The 16,968-nt window shown below is 41.3% G+C and overlaps 1 protein-coding gene across 1 annotated transcript in view; it reads right to left on the bottom strand.

The window, feature by feature from the left end:
- The window catches only part of myo3b (myosin IIIB), a 64,568-nt gene that overhangs the window by 34,176 nt on the left and 13,424 nt on the right, over window positions 1–16,968 (bottom strand). The window contains exons 10-24 of the mRNA XM_041951066.1: window positions 12,691–12,756; window positions 9,816–9,971; window positions 6,655–6,739; window positions 6,449–6,565; window positions 5,846–5,950; window positions 5,610–5,693; window positions 5,301–5,503; window positions 5,126–5,224; window positions 4,911–5,025; window positions 4,690–4,816; window positions 3,905–4,115; window positions 2,945–3,092; window positions 1,645–1,798; window positions 1,400–1,488; window positions 531–660 (exon numbers count right to left, since the gene is read on the bottom strand). Of these exons, the coding sequence (XP_041807000.1) occupies window positions 531–660; window positions 1,400–1,488; window positions 1,645–1,798; window positions 2,945–3,092; window positions 3,905–4,115; window positions 4,690–4,816; window positions 4,911–5,025; window positions 5,126–5,224; window positions 5,301–5,503; window positions 5,610–5,693; window positions 5,846–5,950; window positions 6,449–6,565; window positions 6,655–6,739; window positions 9,816–9,971; window positions 12,691–12,756 (1,889 nt within the window). The remainder of the gene's footprint in view (window positions 1–530; window positions 661–1,399; window positions 1,489–1,644; window positions 1,799–2,944; window positions 3,093–3,904; window positions 4,116–4,689; window positions 4,817–4,910; window positions 5,026–5,125; window positions 5,225–5,300; window positions 5,504–5,609; window positions 5,694–5,845; window positions 5,951–6,448; window positions 6,566–6,654; window positions 6,740–9,815; window positions 9,972–12,690; window positions 12,757–16,968) is intronic.

Here is a 16,968-nt window from a genome sequence, read left to right on the forward strand (position 1 = left end):
CGCGGCTAATGACGAGCACATTACTCTACCTTCATTTAACCAACAGAAAAGAGGTGGGAAGAGTTGCTTTTGTGTTCTCTAAATACTATTTCTTCATCCCCTGGGTATTTAGAAACCTTATCATAAAAATATCCCACTGCACCCACAATCTGTAGATAGCATTCAGCAGTGGGAAACCAAGAGGGACAGCTTAGTGAAAATAAAAACAGAGCGCCGTGCAGAGAGCTGAGCCTCTCAAGAGATAATGGAGGCTGCAGATTTATCCGAGCATGGCACACAGAGGCTTGAAATGAAGGGAGACCAGGAGATGCCTGGGAGCCGCGTCTTTAAGAAACCCACTTACCTGAACATTTATGGAAGCAGGAGACAGCAGCACAATTCACAGAGTAATACAGTCAGAACCTGGCATTGTTAACAATAGTTTGTCTGAAAGAAAAGTTTCCGTCTCCATTTCCATTGTGGTTAGCGGTAGAATAATGCTCCCGTTAGTGGCTGAGATGTTCTACGTTGCTGTATTTTTCATAGCATACCTGTTTTAGTTAAGGGGCTGGAAAAAAGCTGCTGCAAAAGTTTGTTCTCCGATGTTCTCAGAACCACAACGATGTCTGCAGGAAGAGTGTCTCTGTTCTTCTCCAAAAACCCATTCACGTTGTACATTACCTGTCGAGTGGGACAGAACAAGCAGTCTGACTAATTTTCAGATTTTAAAGAGACAATCTGATTGGTCATTACCTCTTCTATAGGGCCAGGCAATATGGCTGAAATCAGTTATTACTGCATTTTTCTGATATCAACACATAACATGGCAAATGAGATCATGTGTGAACAGGATGTTACGGGAACAGGCCTTATCAGAAAGAACATTTTGACATGTCATGGTAGGAAAAACACAAACTGATCATGGCTGAATTTCATTTAGCTGCTCCAGTTTCAGTCCTGGTACTGTTCATCATCATACCATCATGGCTGACTGCGACACTTAAATAAAACAGAGCCATGTGGTTAGTAACGTGTGATTTTCCTGCAAAAACAAGGCAAAACGTCTGCTGTGGAAAAAGACCTATGAGCTGTTCAACTGCTCTGCAGACTAATTTTGTTATATTTCTAACAACCGAATTTGGTGAAAGACAGTATGATCATATCATCGCTGAAAGTCAATAAATATGATCAATTAATCGCAGCACAGACTAATCTTGCATATTAAATTCTCAATAGCAACAACTTCTGATTGCTCTAATAACTGTGGTTCTACAATAAGTAGAATGTGGCTTTGCCTCGCCTCGCACATGTGACAGGTGTTTTAATTATTGTTAATACATGGCTAAATTTGGACCCTCGTCACACCAGTGAACAAGGCAGCAGGCTGTTTGTTGCATACATTCAAAGACTCTTCTCATACCTTCCCTGCATAATGCTGAATCCCAAAACAAAGCTCCACGCGTTTTGGTATCCAGAAGTACTTGCAGCGCAAATTGTCCTCAAATTTATCTGCGGGCAAGAAATGAAGAAGGCAAAATGAAAAATGTTTACACTGTGTGGCAAGAACTGTAGCTATATTCAAAGGAGCAGTGACCTCTGACCTTGCAATCGTTTTTCATGGTTTTTCTTTGTTTGAGTGTGTTGCAGGAGGAGCTCCAGTCTTACCCACTAAAGTCTGGTCGGTGGCCTGAGGGAAGCGGCTCTCCTCGTCCATCAGGGACAGCAGGCCCATGGGCTTCTGCAGGAACATGTCCAGGATGGGCCTGTTGTCCTCGTACTCCACCAGGCTGGCATCCACCCCCTCGCTCTGGTATTCCATCTAATTAGAACCAGTGAATGCAGCATAATCTAGTTAATGATTTCTCTAAATGACCCCATTAAACAATCTGGGCTAAATATGATTTGTGAATATGTGGGGGGAAAAAATGAGTTTCTAATCAACAAAACCAAACAGCTCCAGCCGCCTGTGTGTGTCTATGGCTGAAGTTTACAGCATAATAGAGTCTTTTACTCACTGCATAACACAGAGCAGCTCTGAACTAACAAATAGAGCCACTTACTTATTCATAATTTATTTCACTTTGCAAATAACCCAGAGTCATATCATATTATTGCATCTATTTAATTTCAGATCAAAAAGTTGTTTTAAATATATATTTTCCTAATAAAGTGGAACCAATGGATCTAAACCGTCCTCATGTTTAAGTCATTAATTCAGAATAATCAGCTTCTGTGTACTGCAAGACTGAAGACGTCTACACCAAATAAAAATCCCTTCTCAGCTGAGCACCAGCCCTTCATCGGGGGCAGCTCGCACTTGTTTGTGGAAGAGAAACTTTTCCACAGGCCTTATTTCCAGGGAGTATTAGCGCTTTTCGTGTGAGAAATCCTGCCTCAATTAATTATTTTGTTTGCATATTTGTATACCTCTGTACACGTGTTGATGTATGCATTTAAATGCAAAACAGGTTGAGTTTGCTTGTAATAAAAGGTGCTATACAAATAAAATTGCCCTGTCTTACCTTGTTTTTTTCATTTAAAAGGACTGCTGCAAAGTTACGGCAGACTAAAAGGCATTATGGCAAAATGCTTCTTGATTAATGTCTCTTCATTCCATCAAGGAAAATAAAGACTTCTCGCACTTCAGGGAAAACAACTTCATTAAATCAATTAAGAGAGTCATTTGGTGGCGCACAACAGTACAAACAATCCTTTACACATCACAGCCCGACTAAAAGCAAAATGCTCATGTTGAGAGCGTCCCTGCACTGGTGGATGTGAAAACACACAAACAATGCTAAAATGACTCATTTCCATAACAGCGTGTTAAAGGGAGTTTATTTTTCTCAATATGTTTTATTGCTTTTGAGGATGCTTTCATAGCAAACACATTACGTGACATCTTAAGCATGACGCATCCGCACATACATGCTATCAGTAACCTCTGTCTGTGTGACAGACTCACCTGTTCCAGGGCAAATATGTGCTGGTTGAAGTAAAACTGGATCTGCTCGTTTGCAATGTTGATGCACAGTTGTTCAAACGAGTTCTTCTTGAAGTTTTCAAATCCAAAGATGTCCAGGATTCCCACATTCATGCCGCTCTCTGCGGCACTTCAAAGGAGGAAAAGGGGACAAACAAACTTATTCTTCTATGTAATGGAACAAGCAAATCCCCAGCAGCCATATTAATTGATAAAACTTTCATGATAATCCAAGTTCAACCCAAATACAGAGCGTTGGTCTGTGCGGCCTCGTAGCCTGACGAGAAATCACAAACATAAGCAGTCAAAAAGAAAGAGCTTCTTAAATGGTTTGATTTCAGTCTCTATTGATTTAACCTCCACTCATTTTCAATATCTGCACAAACAGTAGTCATTTCTACAACACAGCATGAAGACTTAACACCCTGCATTTCATATTCAGTGCTTCAGCTGCTACTTTTCATGGTCTGCCATTACCCACTATATGCAGAGGTCACCTTTAGCCTGTGCTACCGCGTTATTAATGGCAATAAGGAAACAGCAAAGATGACTGGAATGCAGACAGGAACTCTGGCTTTTGTACATCTCTGAGAGACGACTCCTTGACAGTCGACGCTCATATTTATGAAGGGATTCTTTTGGATCAATGAACAGCCTCTTTGCAGTCTCTCTGAAGTCTTTTTAATCATCTGAACATTATTTTCTCTGCACGCAACTCTGTATCAAAAATTTATTAAACTTTTTTTTTTTTTTTGGCTCTCCTTTTACTTGTCTTGCGCTTGCCCATTGATATTCTCCTCTGCATGTTTGCATCTACCTCTGCAGACTTCCACAAAGGTCATCAGAGCCCTGCAGAAACTCCGCGCAATCGCTCGAGATAATCGAAGAAGAGAGAGTGAGAGTGAACGTCCGCACAGATGTTCATCACCAGCGTACACTCACCAGACGTTCGTGTCAGGCTGCAGCAGGGAGTTGATGCGGTTGACTATCCAGCTGAAGAGGCGTCCGTACAAGGCCTTGGACATGGCGTCTCGGACGTCGGCGGCTTTGTCCACGGTGTTGGTGCGGATGATGGTCTCGCCTCTGGTGACCACACACTGGGAGGTCAGCGCCTCCTGGAGCTCCTCAGGGCCGATGCTGAGGAGAGACGCGGCTGAGGGGAGAGACGAGAGAGTTAATCAATTTGATAATCAAGAGCTCAACTGCCTTTATCATTAGCATAAAATCTTTGACTGTGGCTGTCTTAGCTTCTTTACATTTTTTATGTAAATGGGAAGCGGTTCTATGCTTTGGTATATATAATGCTTTCTACTGTGAACCGAAAATGTTTTTCCCTCTATTTCCTGGGTAACAAGATAAGACTGATTCATTGTGCAGTTTGTATTATGCACAATAAAAGTGGCACAAAATAACAAGCTATCGTACAAAACATAAATTATTACACAACATAGAAAACACAACACAGAGACCCATGAACACATTTCCCTAAAAGGTTCCCTCTTAAAGCACAACTCAAGTCCTTTAAAAATCATCCATCCAGGAAAAGTCTGCAGAGAAGGAGGGCATTTTACTACAGAGTGCAGTCCTTAAATCATCACAAAAGGAGGAATAAAACATAAAAGAGGCTCCCCTCTTTAATATAATCTAAATCACAACACAAACTCGCTCCTCCTCTGCTTCCTCCTGCTAAAGCAAGAACACACATCGCCTGATGTATCGGATCTCACCGTTCTCTAAGGCCTCTGAGTTAGGCACTTCACTCTTATCAGTCTGGTGCTGAGATGTGATGGCAGCAAATTCAATATTGCCGGTGTTTAAAATGGCTGAGAGGATCCTGTAAACAGAGTTGACCTCCTAAAGGGGAAAAAAGAGAGAAGAAAAAACACAAATATCAAAGCACTTAAATGATCCTCAACCAAATACCCTGTTTGATCAAGCACGAAAGTACCTCTTCGGTGAAGCCGATATTTCGGAAGCACTCCTGGATTGCATCAAACTGCTCTTTGTACAGTGTGCTGGAGACAATGTCTTGCATCACTTTGCAGTGCTGACTGTCAATATACCTGCAGATGCGCATGATGACGATCAATGTTATCACCATGATAGGGAGGGAAAGATGACAGGGGCACTATAAAAATGTCTAAGTCAAACTGCTGTGCCAACCTGGGAGGCGTCCTGTCTGGTAGACTGTAGGCCTTCAGCTTGTCTTGGTGGTAAAGCCCAGCATATATGTAATAAAATATGTGGAAGTTTTTCTCCCCCCTGAAAGAAAACAAACCCATCGGTCAGAAATATAACAGAGGAAACTCCAATCAGACCAAGCCTGAGCAGCACGTACGTAGCCTGTTTGATGACCCTCGACTTCTCCAGCAGGTACTCGGATATCTTGGCCCCGATGACCGCTCCAGTGGGCGTGAACTTCATCTCCAGGTATTTGCCGAAGCGGCTGGAGTTGTCATTGATGGCTGTGCAGGCGTTTCCAAAGGCCTCTACGAGAGGGTTCACCTGCAAGATCTTCTCACGCAGCGTCCGATTGTTTGCCTGAGAGCAACAACATGTTTCTTTTAATAAACTGTGGTATACTTTCAATACACTTTAAAGTTTATGCAAATTTAACAATCAGTGGATGACAGTGCTGCTACTATACCTTTCCCAAGAAGGTGAGATGTTGAACAATCAAATGAGCGCTCTCTGTTTTCCCCGCACCGCTCTCCCCACTGATGATGATACACTAAAACAAAGGGAAACAAATCTAGTGACTAAATCAAGCAAGAAATATTTAGATTACTCACATTTCCCTTTCATTAACCAAGACAGACTTGGCCACTTGGCAGACACAGCTTTAGATGACCCCACCCATTAAATGATTTTTCGGTAGAATACCTGGTCTTTGCAGAACGTCACCATGCCTCTGTAGGCAGCATCTGCTGTAGCAAAGATGTGTGGAGGGTTGTCAGCTCGCTTCACACCGTGGTACAGCTTAGAGAACTAAGAGAGGACACATGCATACACAAGGCACTCAGTTTCAATTCCAAAAAACTCCACCTTCAGTTGAGCATGTTATCATGCAAACACTTGCTAATCAGCATTAAATACAAAGTGCAGCTGGAGCTGATGGGACTGTTGGCAGGTATTCGGTCATAAAGTATTGGACAAACTGAAAGTGTGACCTAATGAGGGATCACCATGTTATTACAATTCCTGAGGGGTGAATGTCTGTACTAAATTTCAGGAAAATCCATCCAGTAGTTCTTGAGACATTTCACTAAAAACAAAGATGGTTATAAGAAAGAAGGAAGGACCGTGAACATCTGTACAAAAATTCCATGACAATTCATTAAATTGTTGTTGAGATATTTCAGTCCGCATCAAAGTAGTGGACCAGCTGACGGACAGACACATCGGCTTAAAAGTGGAATGACGAGTGGAATGACTGGTGAGCAATCATTCATTGTTTCCATTGTGTTTGACTGGTCCATAACCAACCTGGGGAGAGTAGATGCTGAGATTCTGGAAAGGATTGAGAGCGATGAGGATGTCACCAACATAAGTGTATACCTGCAGCTCGTCATACCTCTTCTGGAGATGGCTGATTATTGTCTCCTGCAGGAAAAAAAAAAACACATACAGCATCAACAAGATTGTACCCTGGACCGATCAATGCATGATGAGATAAACACATTAAATCTTACCTCATCTAAGAACTCCAGGTTTACCAGATCATCATCGGGACAGCTCTCTATTATGAGGGTTTTACGAGTATTGATCCGCTCGTGCCTGCGTGAAGCCAAGGACATGATAATGCCTCAGAAAGCTGTAAAGCGGCCACCAAATGAGAAACAGTAGTTTGACTGGCCGGATGTAAGACCCAGTCACTTCCAAGGTTTGTGTGAAGCCCTTAAAGCCCTCCCAGGGGACACATCTCCCATTATCACAGACTGTGATTGCACTTCATCTGCGTTTTGACCTATCACTCTCCAATGAGCCCCCGTGGGCAGAGGTCAACACGGAGCCAGCTGGCTCCACGGGACTGTGGAAAACCTCAGGGGACACCAGCGAGTGAGTGAACGAGAGCAAAAGAGGGCTGTGTCTACTGCTTTATGCGTCTATATGTGTGTCTGTAGATATGCACAGTAGACTCCAATGCATCAGCCACTTCAATGAAATTTAGAGAATAAGCTTGGATATGATTTCCACTTGTTTTATTGTCATCAAATCCTATGAAAAGACCAAACCTGACACTGAATTGATCTTACTAACAGCCAAAGCCTCTAGCTTAGCAAGTGACTGCTATAATAGATTAATCTATTTATAAGGTTGCCACTGCGCTCTGACCAGCTGGTGTATTATCCTAAATACCTCTGTCTATGTATAAAGAAGAGAGGGTTACTCACTCGTGCACCATCGTTTAATCACTTCCTTCCATGCCATGACTGAAATAACTGATTAAACAATTCATTTCTGTGTGCGACCCTCTCTTCTTCATACATATTATAGCTTATTCCTTATCATATGTAGTCATAGGCTTATAGTGTGACTTACTAAATCGAGTTGCACCAATAAAAGCTTTAGTAATGTGTTAATTTGGTGCTAGGAAACATTTGTGGCACCTTCAAGGGAAAAGCTAACAATTAGCATATGCAAACAAAAGGCCACTGTAGCACTGCAGCATCACTAACTGAAACAAAACTGTCAAAATTAATAAAGAGGTGATATAATTAACATGCTCATTCACTATACGTCCGACTATGTTTCATTCAAACATGCATAAATGGAGAATTATGCTTCAGAGTTATTACTATTTATGCAGGTTAGAATGAGTGGGAAATATCCAGTCATGCTAATCGGCCCTCTCTAGTGATTTAGTCTAACTTCCTTAGCATTAACATTTGTAGTTTGAGGTATATTATATCATTTTTGTTTGGTGTTTTCATTAAACAGCCTTTTAATGAAGTGGTCAGATATGCCGTAATGTAATATTTTAATATTACCTCTTTTACTCTTCAGTCTTGATAGGACAGAAGTATATGAGCAAGCTAAGGTTTGTTTTGACATTTAGCTCAGCTAGCTATGCAACAGTTACTGGGATTAAATATTAAGCGACAACTAATCTCTACTGTACATAAAAACTAGTTTGTGTGGTTCAGCCTGTTTTAATTTAGTTATAAGTAAACCTCCACTAATAGCACCTAAATTACAGGCTAAGTTTAAACTTGAGAAACGGTGGAGCAAACGGTTCCTTAGCACCAACTGTGTATCAGTCCTCAGCTGAAAATAGTCCACACATAATGCACTATTTACTCCTTTTTCAGTAATTTTTACTCATCATAATAATGGCTAGCTGTTTTGTTATTTTGTCACTTTTTAAAAAGGGAAACTACATATTTGTGAGATTTAGGAACAAATGTACTTGAAGGCTGAGCGTCACAGACGAGAAGTCAGAAAGCAGTTTGACTAACAAAGTGTTGATTTTGGTCTTTTCATTTGTTTGGATTTGTTGACAATTGAGAAAAAATATAGGAAAAACAGCAACTATGCCAATTAAATGAAAGCTATTGAAAAAGCATCCAGACACATCTGGCTGCTACGAACACTGCTAAAACAATAAAAGATTTCATTCACAAGATGCATCTATATTGTATTATAAGAAATAATTAATCACATCAAGAATAAAAATATTCAATCTTCAGGTTAGGAACTGTTTCCTCCTCTGCCTTTGTATTCATTTTGTATTCTGAATATAGTGTAAATGCAACAACGCAGAAATGAAGTCACATGTTCAATATCTGGTCCCTCTAAAGTGAATACTTGTCATCATGTCCCTTGAGAGGAGGACTTGAGAGCTCTAGCTTCTACCTCTCTCCGGCTTTGAAGTAAATCACACCATTCCACCTACGGTAGCTACTTTTAAGTTCTCTATGTCTTTATTCTTATCTGGAGTCATTGTGCACTGATCTGTGGCATGAGAGACTAAACCGGGCGAGCCCAGTTCTCGCCCTACAAGCTCCTAATCCCATTATCCACTTTCACTGTGGACAGGAATTTGGGATCAGGCTCAGGCACCGACTCTGCACACTCTCGGGAGTAAACAGAGCTGGCACAACATCAAGACTCTCAGTCAAGGGCAGGTTCAGCGAACTCCTTTATAATGAAGATTAAGCATTGCCAAAGTCAGTATTTCTCCGGTAAATAACAGGAGACTTTCTGCTCTGTCATTTGCTGCCATGAGAGTATCTGAGATTAAACTATTCATCATGACATATTTTAGGATAAAACCTCATAGAATCACCTTCTCTGTCTATACATATCTCTTCATCTGTGCGTATTTACCTATACAAAACAGCTTGTACAGTAATGTAGCTGCTATTACAATCTGTAAGGAAAAAAACCCTAATTAGCTCCTTCAAAGCCATGCAAAAAGAAGGCAGTGCAGCTGAAATGTCACCTATTTTCATAAGAAAATCAATCTTGAGCAGAATATTTACTCCATCATTAGTTTAATCGCACAGGCGGGGAAGTGCTTTATACTAAGGACTCCCGATAAGAATGGTTGCCACATCCACTGGCCTAAATGGCATTTATTAATCTAAGGTTAGTCAGCACAATCACTCCTTCTGAATTAGTCACACTCCTCTAACTTCGCTTTAATCACAAACTGTATTGTCCATTACTGGGGCTCATCAGCGGTCCTGAGCATAAGAAGATGAGACCCTGCCCCCTACTGGACAGAAAAAATATCACCACTCGGTCAATGCCCCTCTGCTGCAACAGAGATCTCCTATGACAGCACACAAATCTCATTGCAGCATATTATTTCTTCTGCGATTTCAGAGCGGAAAATCAGTGGACTTACTTGGTTTTGGTTTTGCAGCCCGCTTCTTGCTGCTCCTGGATGAGAGCAGCTAACTGCTGTCGGAGTGCCACGTCTTTGCCGTGGGCCTGCTTGATGAAGGGATGCTCCAGGAGGTGGGTCACTGATGGACGTGCCTCAAAGTCCTTTATCAGACACCTTAAAATCACAAAAACAGGGAGAACTTTGAACACTTGAGACAGACAAAGCTTCTTCAAATTAAACCGTGTTGAACAGCTGAGGAGGAACTGGTGCACCTGAGCATTGTGGGAAGCTGATTTGTCTGGATCAGTTCGGACACCAGCAGGGAACTCCTTGCAAGTGTTTTAAGTCTGGGTCACTAATCTGCCGTTCTCTGTCTGAGCACCACATGGTCACCATCACCATGGCCCCCGAGTCCAAACAAGCCCCACTATGGCATAGCAGCAGGTCCTATCTGAGCCGTGCAGTGTTTGCCAGTAGGTGATGTGACTTTGTGATACCGGCCTGTGGCTACAACTCAGCATCCATTTGCTGCTGATACAAATGTTTCCAAAATATTGACTGTCAAGCAGCCCGCACCCAGGAGAACAAATGTGGCTTTCACTTCTGACACATTTGATACATTGTGAGGCAAAAACAATGAAATTATAAGACTTGTAATCTCCACCTGAGCTAAACAATGCATCCATCAAGGATCCAAACAATGTGCACTGTTCAATTAATTGTTCATCTCAAGACATTCAACGTCTGGGTCTGTGTGTGTATGTGCGTGTGTGCATGCGTGCAAGCAGGCACTACAACGGCAACAACTGCAGGTAGAGGCAAGATAGCAGAAAAACACCAATCTAATTCCTACCACCTAATCTACACTGAAATTCTGTTTCTTTTATCAGTTTGTTCGGCTCTGAAAGTTAATTCCATGAATTCATTAGCGTCAGGACATTAAGCAGAGGTTGCTGCTATTAGCAGGGCTGTGCTGCAGGGATGCTGAGCGGCAGGCCACTTTGTCACAGAAGTCAGCTCTTTGGCTGCACAAGTGCAGACACTGGTGATGGATTCATTATCCCGAAAAACACCCCCCTACCTCAGTTTCCCTCACACACACACACACACACACACACACACAGGCCTGAAAGGGCTTCACAAACAGCCTGCAAAGCTTGATAACATTGTCCAGCCTCCCCACATTGAACTCAGCTGGGCTTTGTTTGGGGAGATTATTTCAGATATGATATCGCACAATCCATTAGCCCAGATTACAGAGCTGCAATCCAAAACGTATCCAATGAAACCCACTGCAGCTACACTTGTAAAGAGCATAACAACTAACATCACTACAATGTGTGTTGGCTGGTTTAAGGGGTAATATGCCTTGACTCTGTCCTGACCAATCAATAACTCAAGTGACACACACAAAAAAAAAGACCTTCAAGGCAGATGGTCTGTTTGTTTTTTCAGTCACTCCTTTTCACTTATTGCATTTCACTGCAAACGTCCAACATAAATGTTAGGGAGAAACCATGCCCGCACAAATAATTCTCCAAGCAAATTGAATTTTATTTTCTCATTACGGTTCAGACTCACACACCTCTGCGTGGTAGATATTAAGGTTGTATATTCTGAGCAACCATTACAAGCACACCCCTGACATTATTAGCTTTGCACAGTGGAGCAAATGATAAGTTATCTGGGCCTCAGATAGACCTGATAACTCAGGTGAATTAGTCTGTTCCTCTGTGGCAGATTTACACAAATGAAAGCCAATGAACAGAAAGACAAGAGGGTTGATAGAATCTGGCTATAAAATATCAATTTCAATTCCCTCCATGTTTACATGCACATTCCCGCCTGCTGTATGTAATACTAATGTTCTGCAGTTCCTCAGTTAGAAACGTTATCTCCATGTATGTTTTATCCTTTTATACTGGACAAATGCTGTATGAAGATTTAATTGGCTTATGAATGTTTACTTTCTTATGTTCTGTATATTTAACTTTCAGTTTGAGATTCAAATGTCTTGCCAACAGATTTAACACATGAAATACTTTTAAAATGGTATAAACACTGTTACAGGTCAAGAAATGTATTATTATTAGAATATTGTATGTGCATATTGTCATTTAACACATTTTGTGTTATCACATGGTGATACTGACAGGTTATTCATCGTGACATGTGGGCAGACATACAATGATACCTTTCAATAAAGCAAACTGGAGCAATAAAGGATTTACAGGTTGCATTTTTATGCGCTTTTCATATTTCATGTCATTTCAAGTTTTGTGTTTTGGGTAAATAATCCGGCCACGGATGTGTGTGTGTATATATATATATTTCTTTTTTTGTATAAAGATGCACAACAGTTAAGTGAATTTACCTCATGGAAATATTTTGAAAGACCGTAATACTGTGCATATGACATATGTCACCACATCACTATTTATTAACCAAACCAAACTATTCATTCGCTAAAATTAAGGGATTCTTACCAAAACAGTGTATTTATGTTACATCCATATAAATAAATAAGCATGTTAGTAGCAGATTAGCCATTATAAAGCACTTATTAATGCTTTATTCTGGGGGTCAGGGTTATCAAGGGTTAGGGTTGGGGAAAACTCTCAGTTAATGGACTAGTAATTGCAGAATGTCGTCATGCAGAATAAGGCATTAATAAGTGCTTTGTAATGAGTAATTAAGAGCCAATATGCTACTAATATGCATCCTAATAAACAAGTAGTTAATGGTGGATATGTGCACTTTAATATAAATAACATTGGCTGATATATTGGTATTCTGTAAAAATCTGAGTTAGCTTCAGTCCTTCAGAACAGGGTCTTTGTGGAATATAATTGTTGCTGTCTACTATGTACTGTCACACCCTTTCATCACTTACTGGCCGATGAAGTGGCTGAAACTTCTGCACCACTGCTCTGGGTTTCGTAATGTAGGGGAGGGATTTCTGAAACAAAATGACACGTATAAAAGTCAGCATAATATTTGAGGTGCAGTGACTTTATGAAATGCATTCAAATGACATCATGGTGATCATCGCTGGAAATTAAAGCCTTTCAGCTCGTCTCCTGAGTTAGCTGACAAATGATCGCTGGCAGGCAGAGTGTAACCGCCAGACTCCTGTGAGAGTTTCTGGTCCGAGGACGAGCTGGTCCGGGTCCAGGTCTGTGGCAGCCACAGAAAAAGTGACAAATGACAACAGCTCTTCCACTGTCTGGCAGCAAGCATCTGCCATTGGGAGCCAAAAGTTATGGGAGCTAGTTATACCTCTGTCAGCAGCATTTACGGAGGCCATCCATAATGAGGCTAATACTTTTCAAGTGCGCGTGATGACAGGAGGCAGGTCTGCACGAGGAGCCAAGGCTGGATGGGCCTGAGTACAGTCATCTTCACAGGGAGCTGCCAGTCTGACAGCTGGAGGCTGAGCCTTTTGTCACTGTCAGGCAAACAGTGACAGACCTGGTCCAGACATTTATTAACTGTGTTAATTAGCTCACACGTGTTGTTTCACAATGCTGTCAGACAAGCAGAAAATGAAATCTCATGGGGAAAAGGAAAAAAAAAATGCATGAATTTGGATTTAAAAACTAAAAACTGTTCCATTTTGTTTATCACAAACAAACCAGAGGTAGCTACACACGAAACGACAACATATTTGACATATTTTAAACATATTTTTCTCTTCTTTTTGGCAGGGAGGGGAGGATGTTTGGGTACAAAATCTGTCAGTTTCCGCAGCAGTAAGTTAGTCGAGTCTTTGATAAGGATTCCGACAGGCAATCCTTTCCAAAGTGCAGATCAAAGCCAGTAACTGACTGCTTCAATGCAACCTCTAATGTGAGCCTGAAGACACGTTCTCGCCTTGATGTTGTACCATATTGCTTATACATTACAAAGTCAATATAGCAGCACGCTGCTGATAACACTGTCAAGAGCGCTCATTGTGCTTAGCAAATTCAGGCAGTTTTTTTTCTTTCAGTATTTGTGAGAGTGCTGGCTCATATTGTAAACACAAATGGCTTATTCAAATCTAGGTCCAGGCAGAGCTTGTACTGTCAGACGCTCCTCAGAGTGGATTGAGGCAAAATCACAGAGGTGTCAACGGCACTTGACGGCTGTAACTAAGCCACGAAGGAAGACAAAAATCAGGCCGATGCAATGTTAGAATAAGATACTTCATATGCAGAATTCCTAATTCCTCCATTTCCCATATGATGTAAAACACTGTTATTTTTCATTCAGGAAATTCTTCAGCGCGACACTGGAGACAACACTGTTGCTGCACAATGCATTGTGTATGTTCACACTTAAAATCATCCCATACAGCTCTCTATTTTTCCACATGAAACAAACGCTGTTAAGGGTTTCAACCTTTATTAGCATCATTATCGAGACATAAAAATCTGTTTCTGCTACAGATTTCCACAATTCAAATGCACCATACCAGACAACATGAAGCCTTTGAAGGTGATGGAATTACCAAAACAACCGCCAGTTGTTTCTGTCAAGCAAAGAAGCTAAAAAAAAAAAAACCCAAAAAACTATATATACTGTACTGTAAATCTATCTGCATAACACATGCATTGACAACTAGGTCGAAACTACAGTAAAGATTCATAATAACTGCTAAAAGATTTGTGCACTTCCTTGCTGGAAATAAATTCAGAGGCAAAAATAAGTGTATTAAAGCAGAAACATGGTGGCCTTTATTCCGGCTTAACAGAGAATGAGCACAAGGGTCCAAAGTGAAGACTTATTCAGCGAAGGGACCACACACTTAAAATTTCAGCTCATCCATCACCGCAGCCACAGCACCAGCACTTCTTTGCGCATACATGCATGAACAGGGAGAACTACTACTACATTTATCATGTCTTTGGCGGCCACGTCGCCAAATGCTGCAGTCCTGGACACCACACAGAGCAAGGAAAAATAAAGACAGACGTTAAAGCCTTTAGTCATGATTGAAACGTCATCCAACCGAGCCAATGATCTCCTGTCATGGGTCAGGACTGCATCAGTGTCTGATGAGGGGAAATCTGTGACATTAAGGTGTATGGTTGCATCACTCAAGAGATGGAGACGTACAAAATCGAAGTCATGCGAGTTCTTTTAAATGATGGCTGGTTTTCAGAGCGACAAAGAGGAGTTTGTTGAGATAAACAGAGGCAGGCTGCACGCAGTTTCCAAATCAGCATTATTTCTGACATTCTTTGTGTGACGGACTAAGAAACTGACAAGTTATCAATCAGAATCATCCAGAAGTTGGTGTTGTATGTTGCCAAAGGCTCTCAGTGAAAGGATCCACAAATACATGTAAAGCAAATAAAGGCTAATCTGCTATTATTAGCCACGCTAGCTAGCACAGCTCCAGTGATTGTGCTGACCACATACAGTCTATGGTCCTGAATGAAATCTCAAATATATCTGATGGATTGACTGATGGAGACTACATTTTGTATAGAAAGTCATGTTCCCCAGAAGATGAATCCTATATATTTTGGTGATATATATATATTTTTCCTCTATCGCCACCATGACATTGAAATTAGTGGTTCTGAGTAAAATGTCTTGACTTTGGAATCTGGTTCAGACATTCATGAATTGTACAAAGTTTGCAGATTTCACATTTCATGTGGCGCCCTCTTCAGGTCAAACTTCTAATACTCTTCAATACTTCTACTTCTGATGTGAAAGATCTGCTAATGACATTCCCATCAGCCTCAACTGTGCTTTTCTGTGCTGCTGTTTAGCTCTGACAAGCAAAAGTCAGCATGCTAACACTCTAAACTAACATGGTGAACGTGCTTAACATTAGCATGTTAGCATTGTGAGCATTTTAGCATGCTAGTATTTGCCTTGCAGCCTACGAGATGCTAGCATGGCTGTGCCCTCCTGCTCTTCTTGATGAATAAAAGACTTCTGAACAATATTTTTTTTTTGCCAGGAGAGAATAAACGCAAACAAAACTGCAATTATTCTTAACATTAGTTCAGTGATTTAACATACTATTCGGAATATAACTTCAGTCCGCTCCAAACTTGATTTTTCACCTTTTGAAAGATTTCATTTTGTGTCTCGGCCTTGGCTGTTCTGCTCCACAGACTTTAACTGGGGCTTTTTTCGTGAAGAGCTGTCTCTTCCAGCAGACTGGTCTGGATTTCTCTCCCCGAGCCTCATGCTTTGATTAGCCTTTCTTGCCTCTGACAAGCCATCATTTACTTCTGTCTTCCATCTTGCCCGTTCTGCTCTCCGCTCAGACAGATACACGTACTGTTAAATATGTGCTTAATATCAACAGGGATGTACCCGAATAAACACAACCTTGGATGTCTTTTCCGATTGCCGCTAACCTTTACAACACAATTTACACACACTTTGGATTGACTTTACATTTCCACTCTGGGCCTGTATAGCATAGAGAGCACTGGCGCAAGCAATTAACCTTCCTGCATATTAAATATCACAGACCATCTTTGTCTTGAGTATCTATAATTAATTTTGCACTTGATGATTTTACAACTTTACCCTCTGACATGCTCCATTACCTTCATCCACGGTCACCATGGACATCACATATCTGTCATTCGCACTGTAACACACTCAATTACTTTCAATTGTAACAAGGAGCAAATTCACAAAAGCCTTTGATTCAACCTAAAATTAAAACAACTGAAGCTACGAAAGAAAAGAACAGTAGAATGATCAACCTGAGATTTATGCATGTGCACGGCCTGACGATATGTCACAACTCATCAAGCATCAGATATTTCTGAAGCACAAACAGACCACACGCCAAGGTGACCCTAATTCATGGGGCTCATCAGCGTCCCCTCTGACAGATATCAGAGCTGCTGTTATCGTTTATAGCCGCCTGCTGGGACCAGAATCATTTCCACCTGTGCAGGTTTCCCGTTGCACAACCAAAACTGTGACATAACGGCGATCTGATGCTAGCCCCGCAGCCAAAGTGGCGATAGCACAGAGCGTTTATTTGGTCCTCACCAGGAGCCATTAAATCTTGATGAGGGAGACTGTCCGGCGAAAGCTTACCGTGTTCTCAGAAAAAGAAAGAGGAATAACAAACAGCATCACAGGCAGATGGAACGGCACCATGACAGAGAGCTCACTACATGCGGCTTGAACATAGAAGAAAATG

The sequence above is a fragment of the Chelmon rostratus genome, chromosome 13, assembly GCF_017976325.1.
Source record: "Chelmon rostratus isolate fCheRos1 chromosome 13, fCheRos1.pri, whole genome shotgun sequence".
Classification (NCBI taxonomy): Eukaryota; Metazoa; Chordata; class Actinopteri; order Chaetodontiformes; family Chaetodontidae; genus Chelmon; species Chelmon rostratus.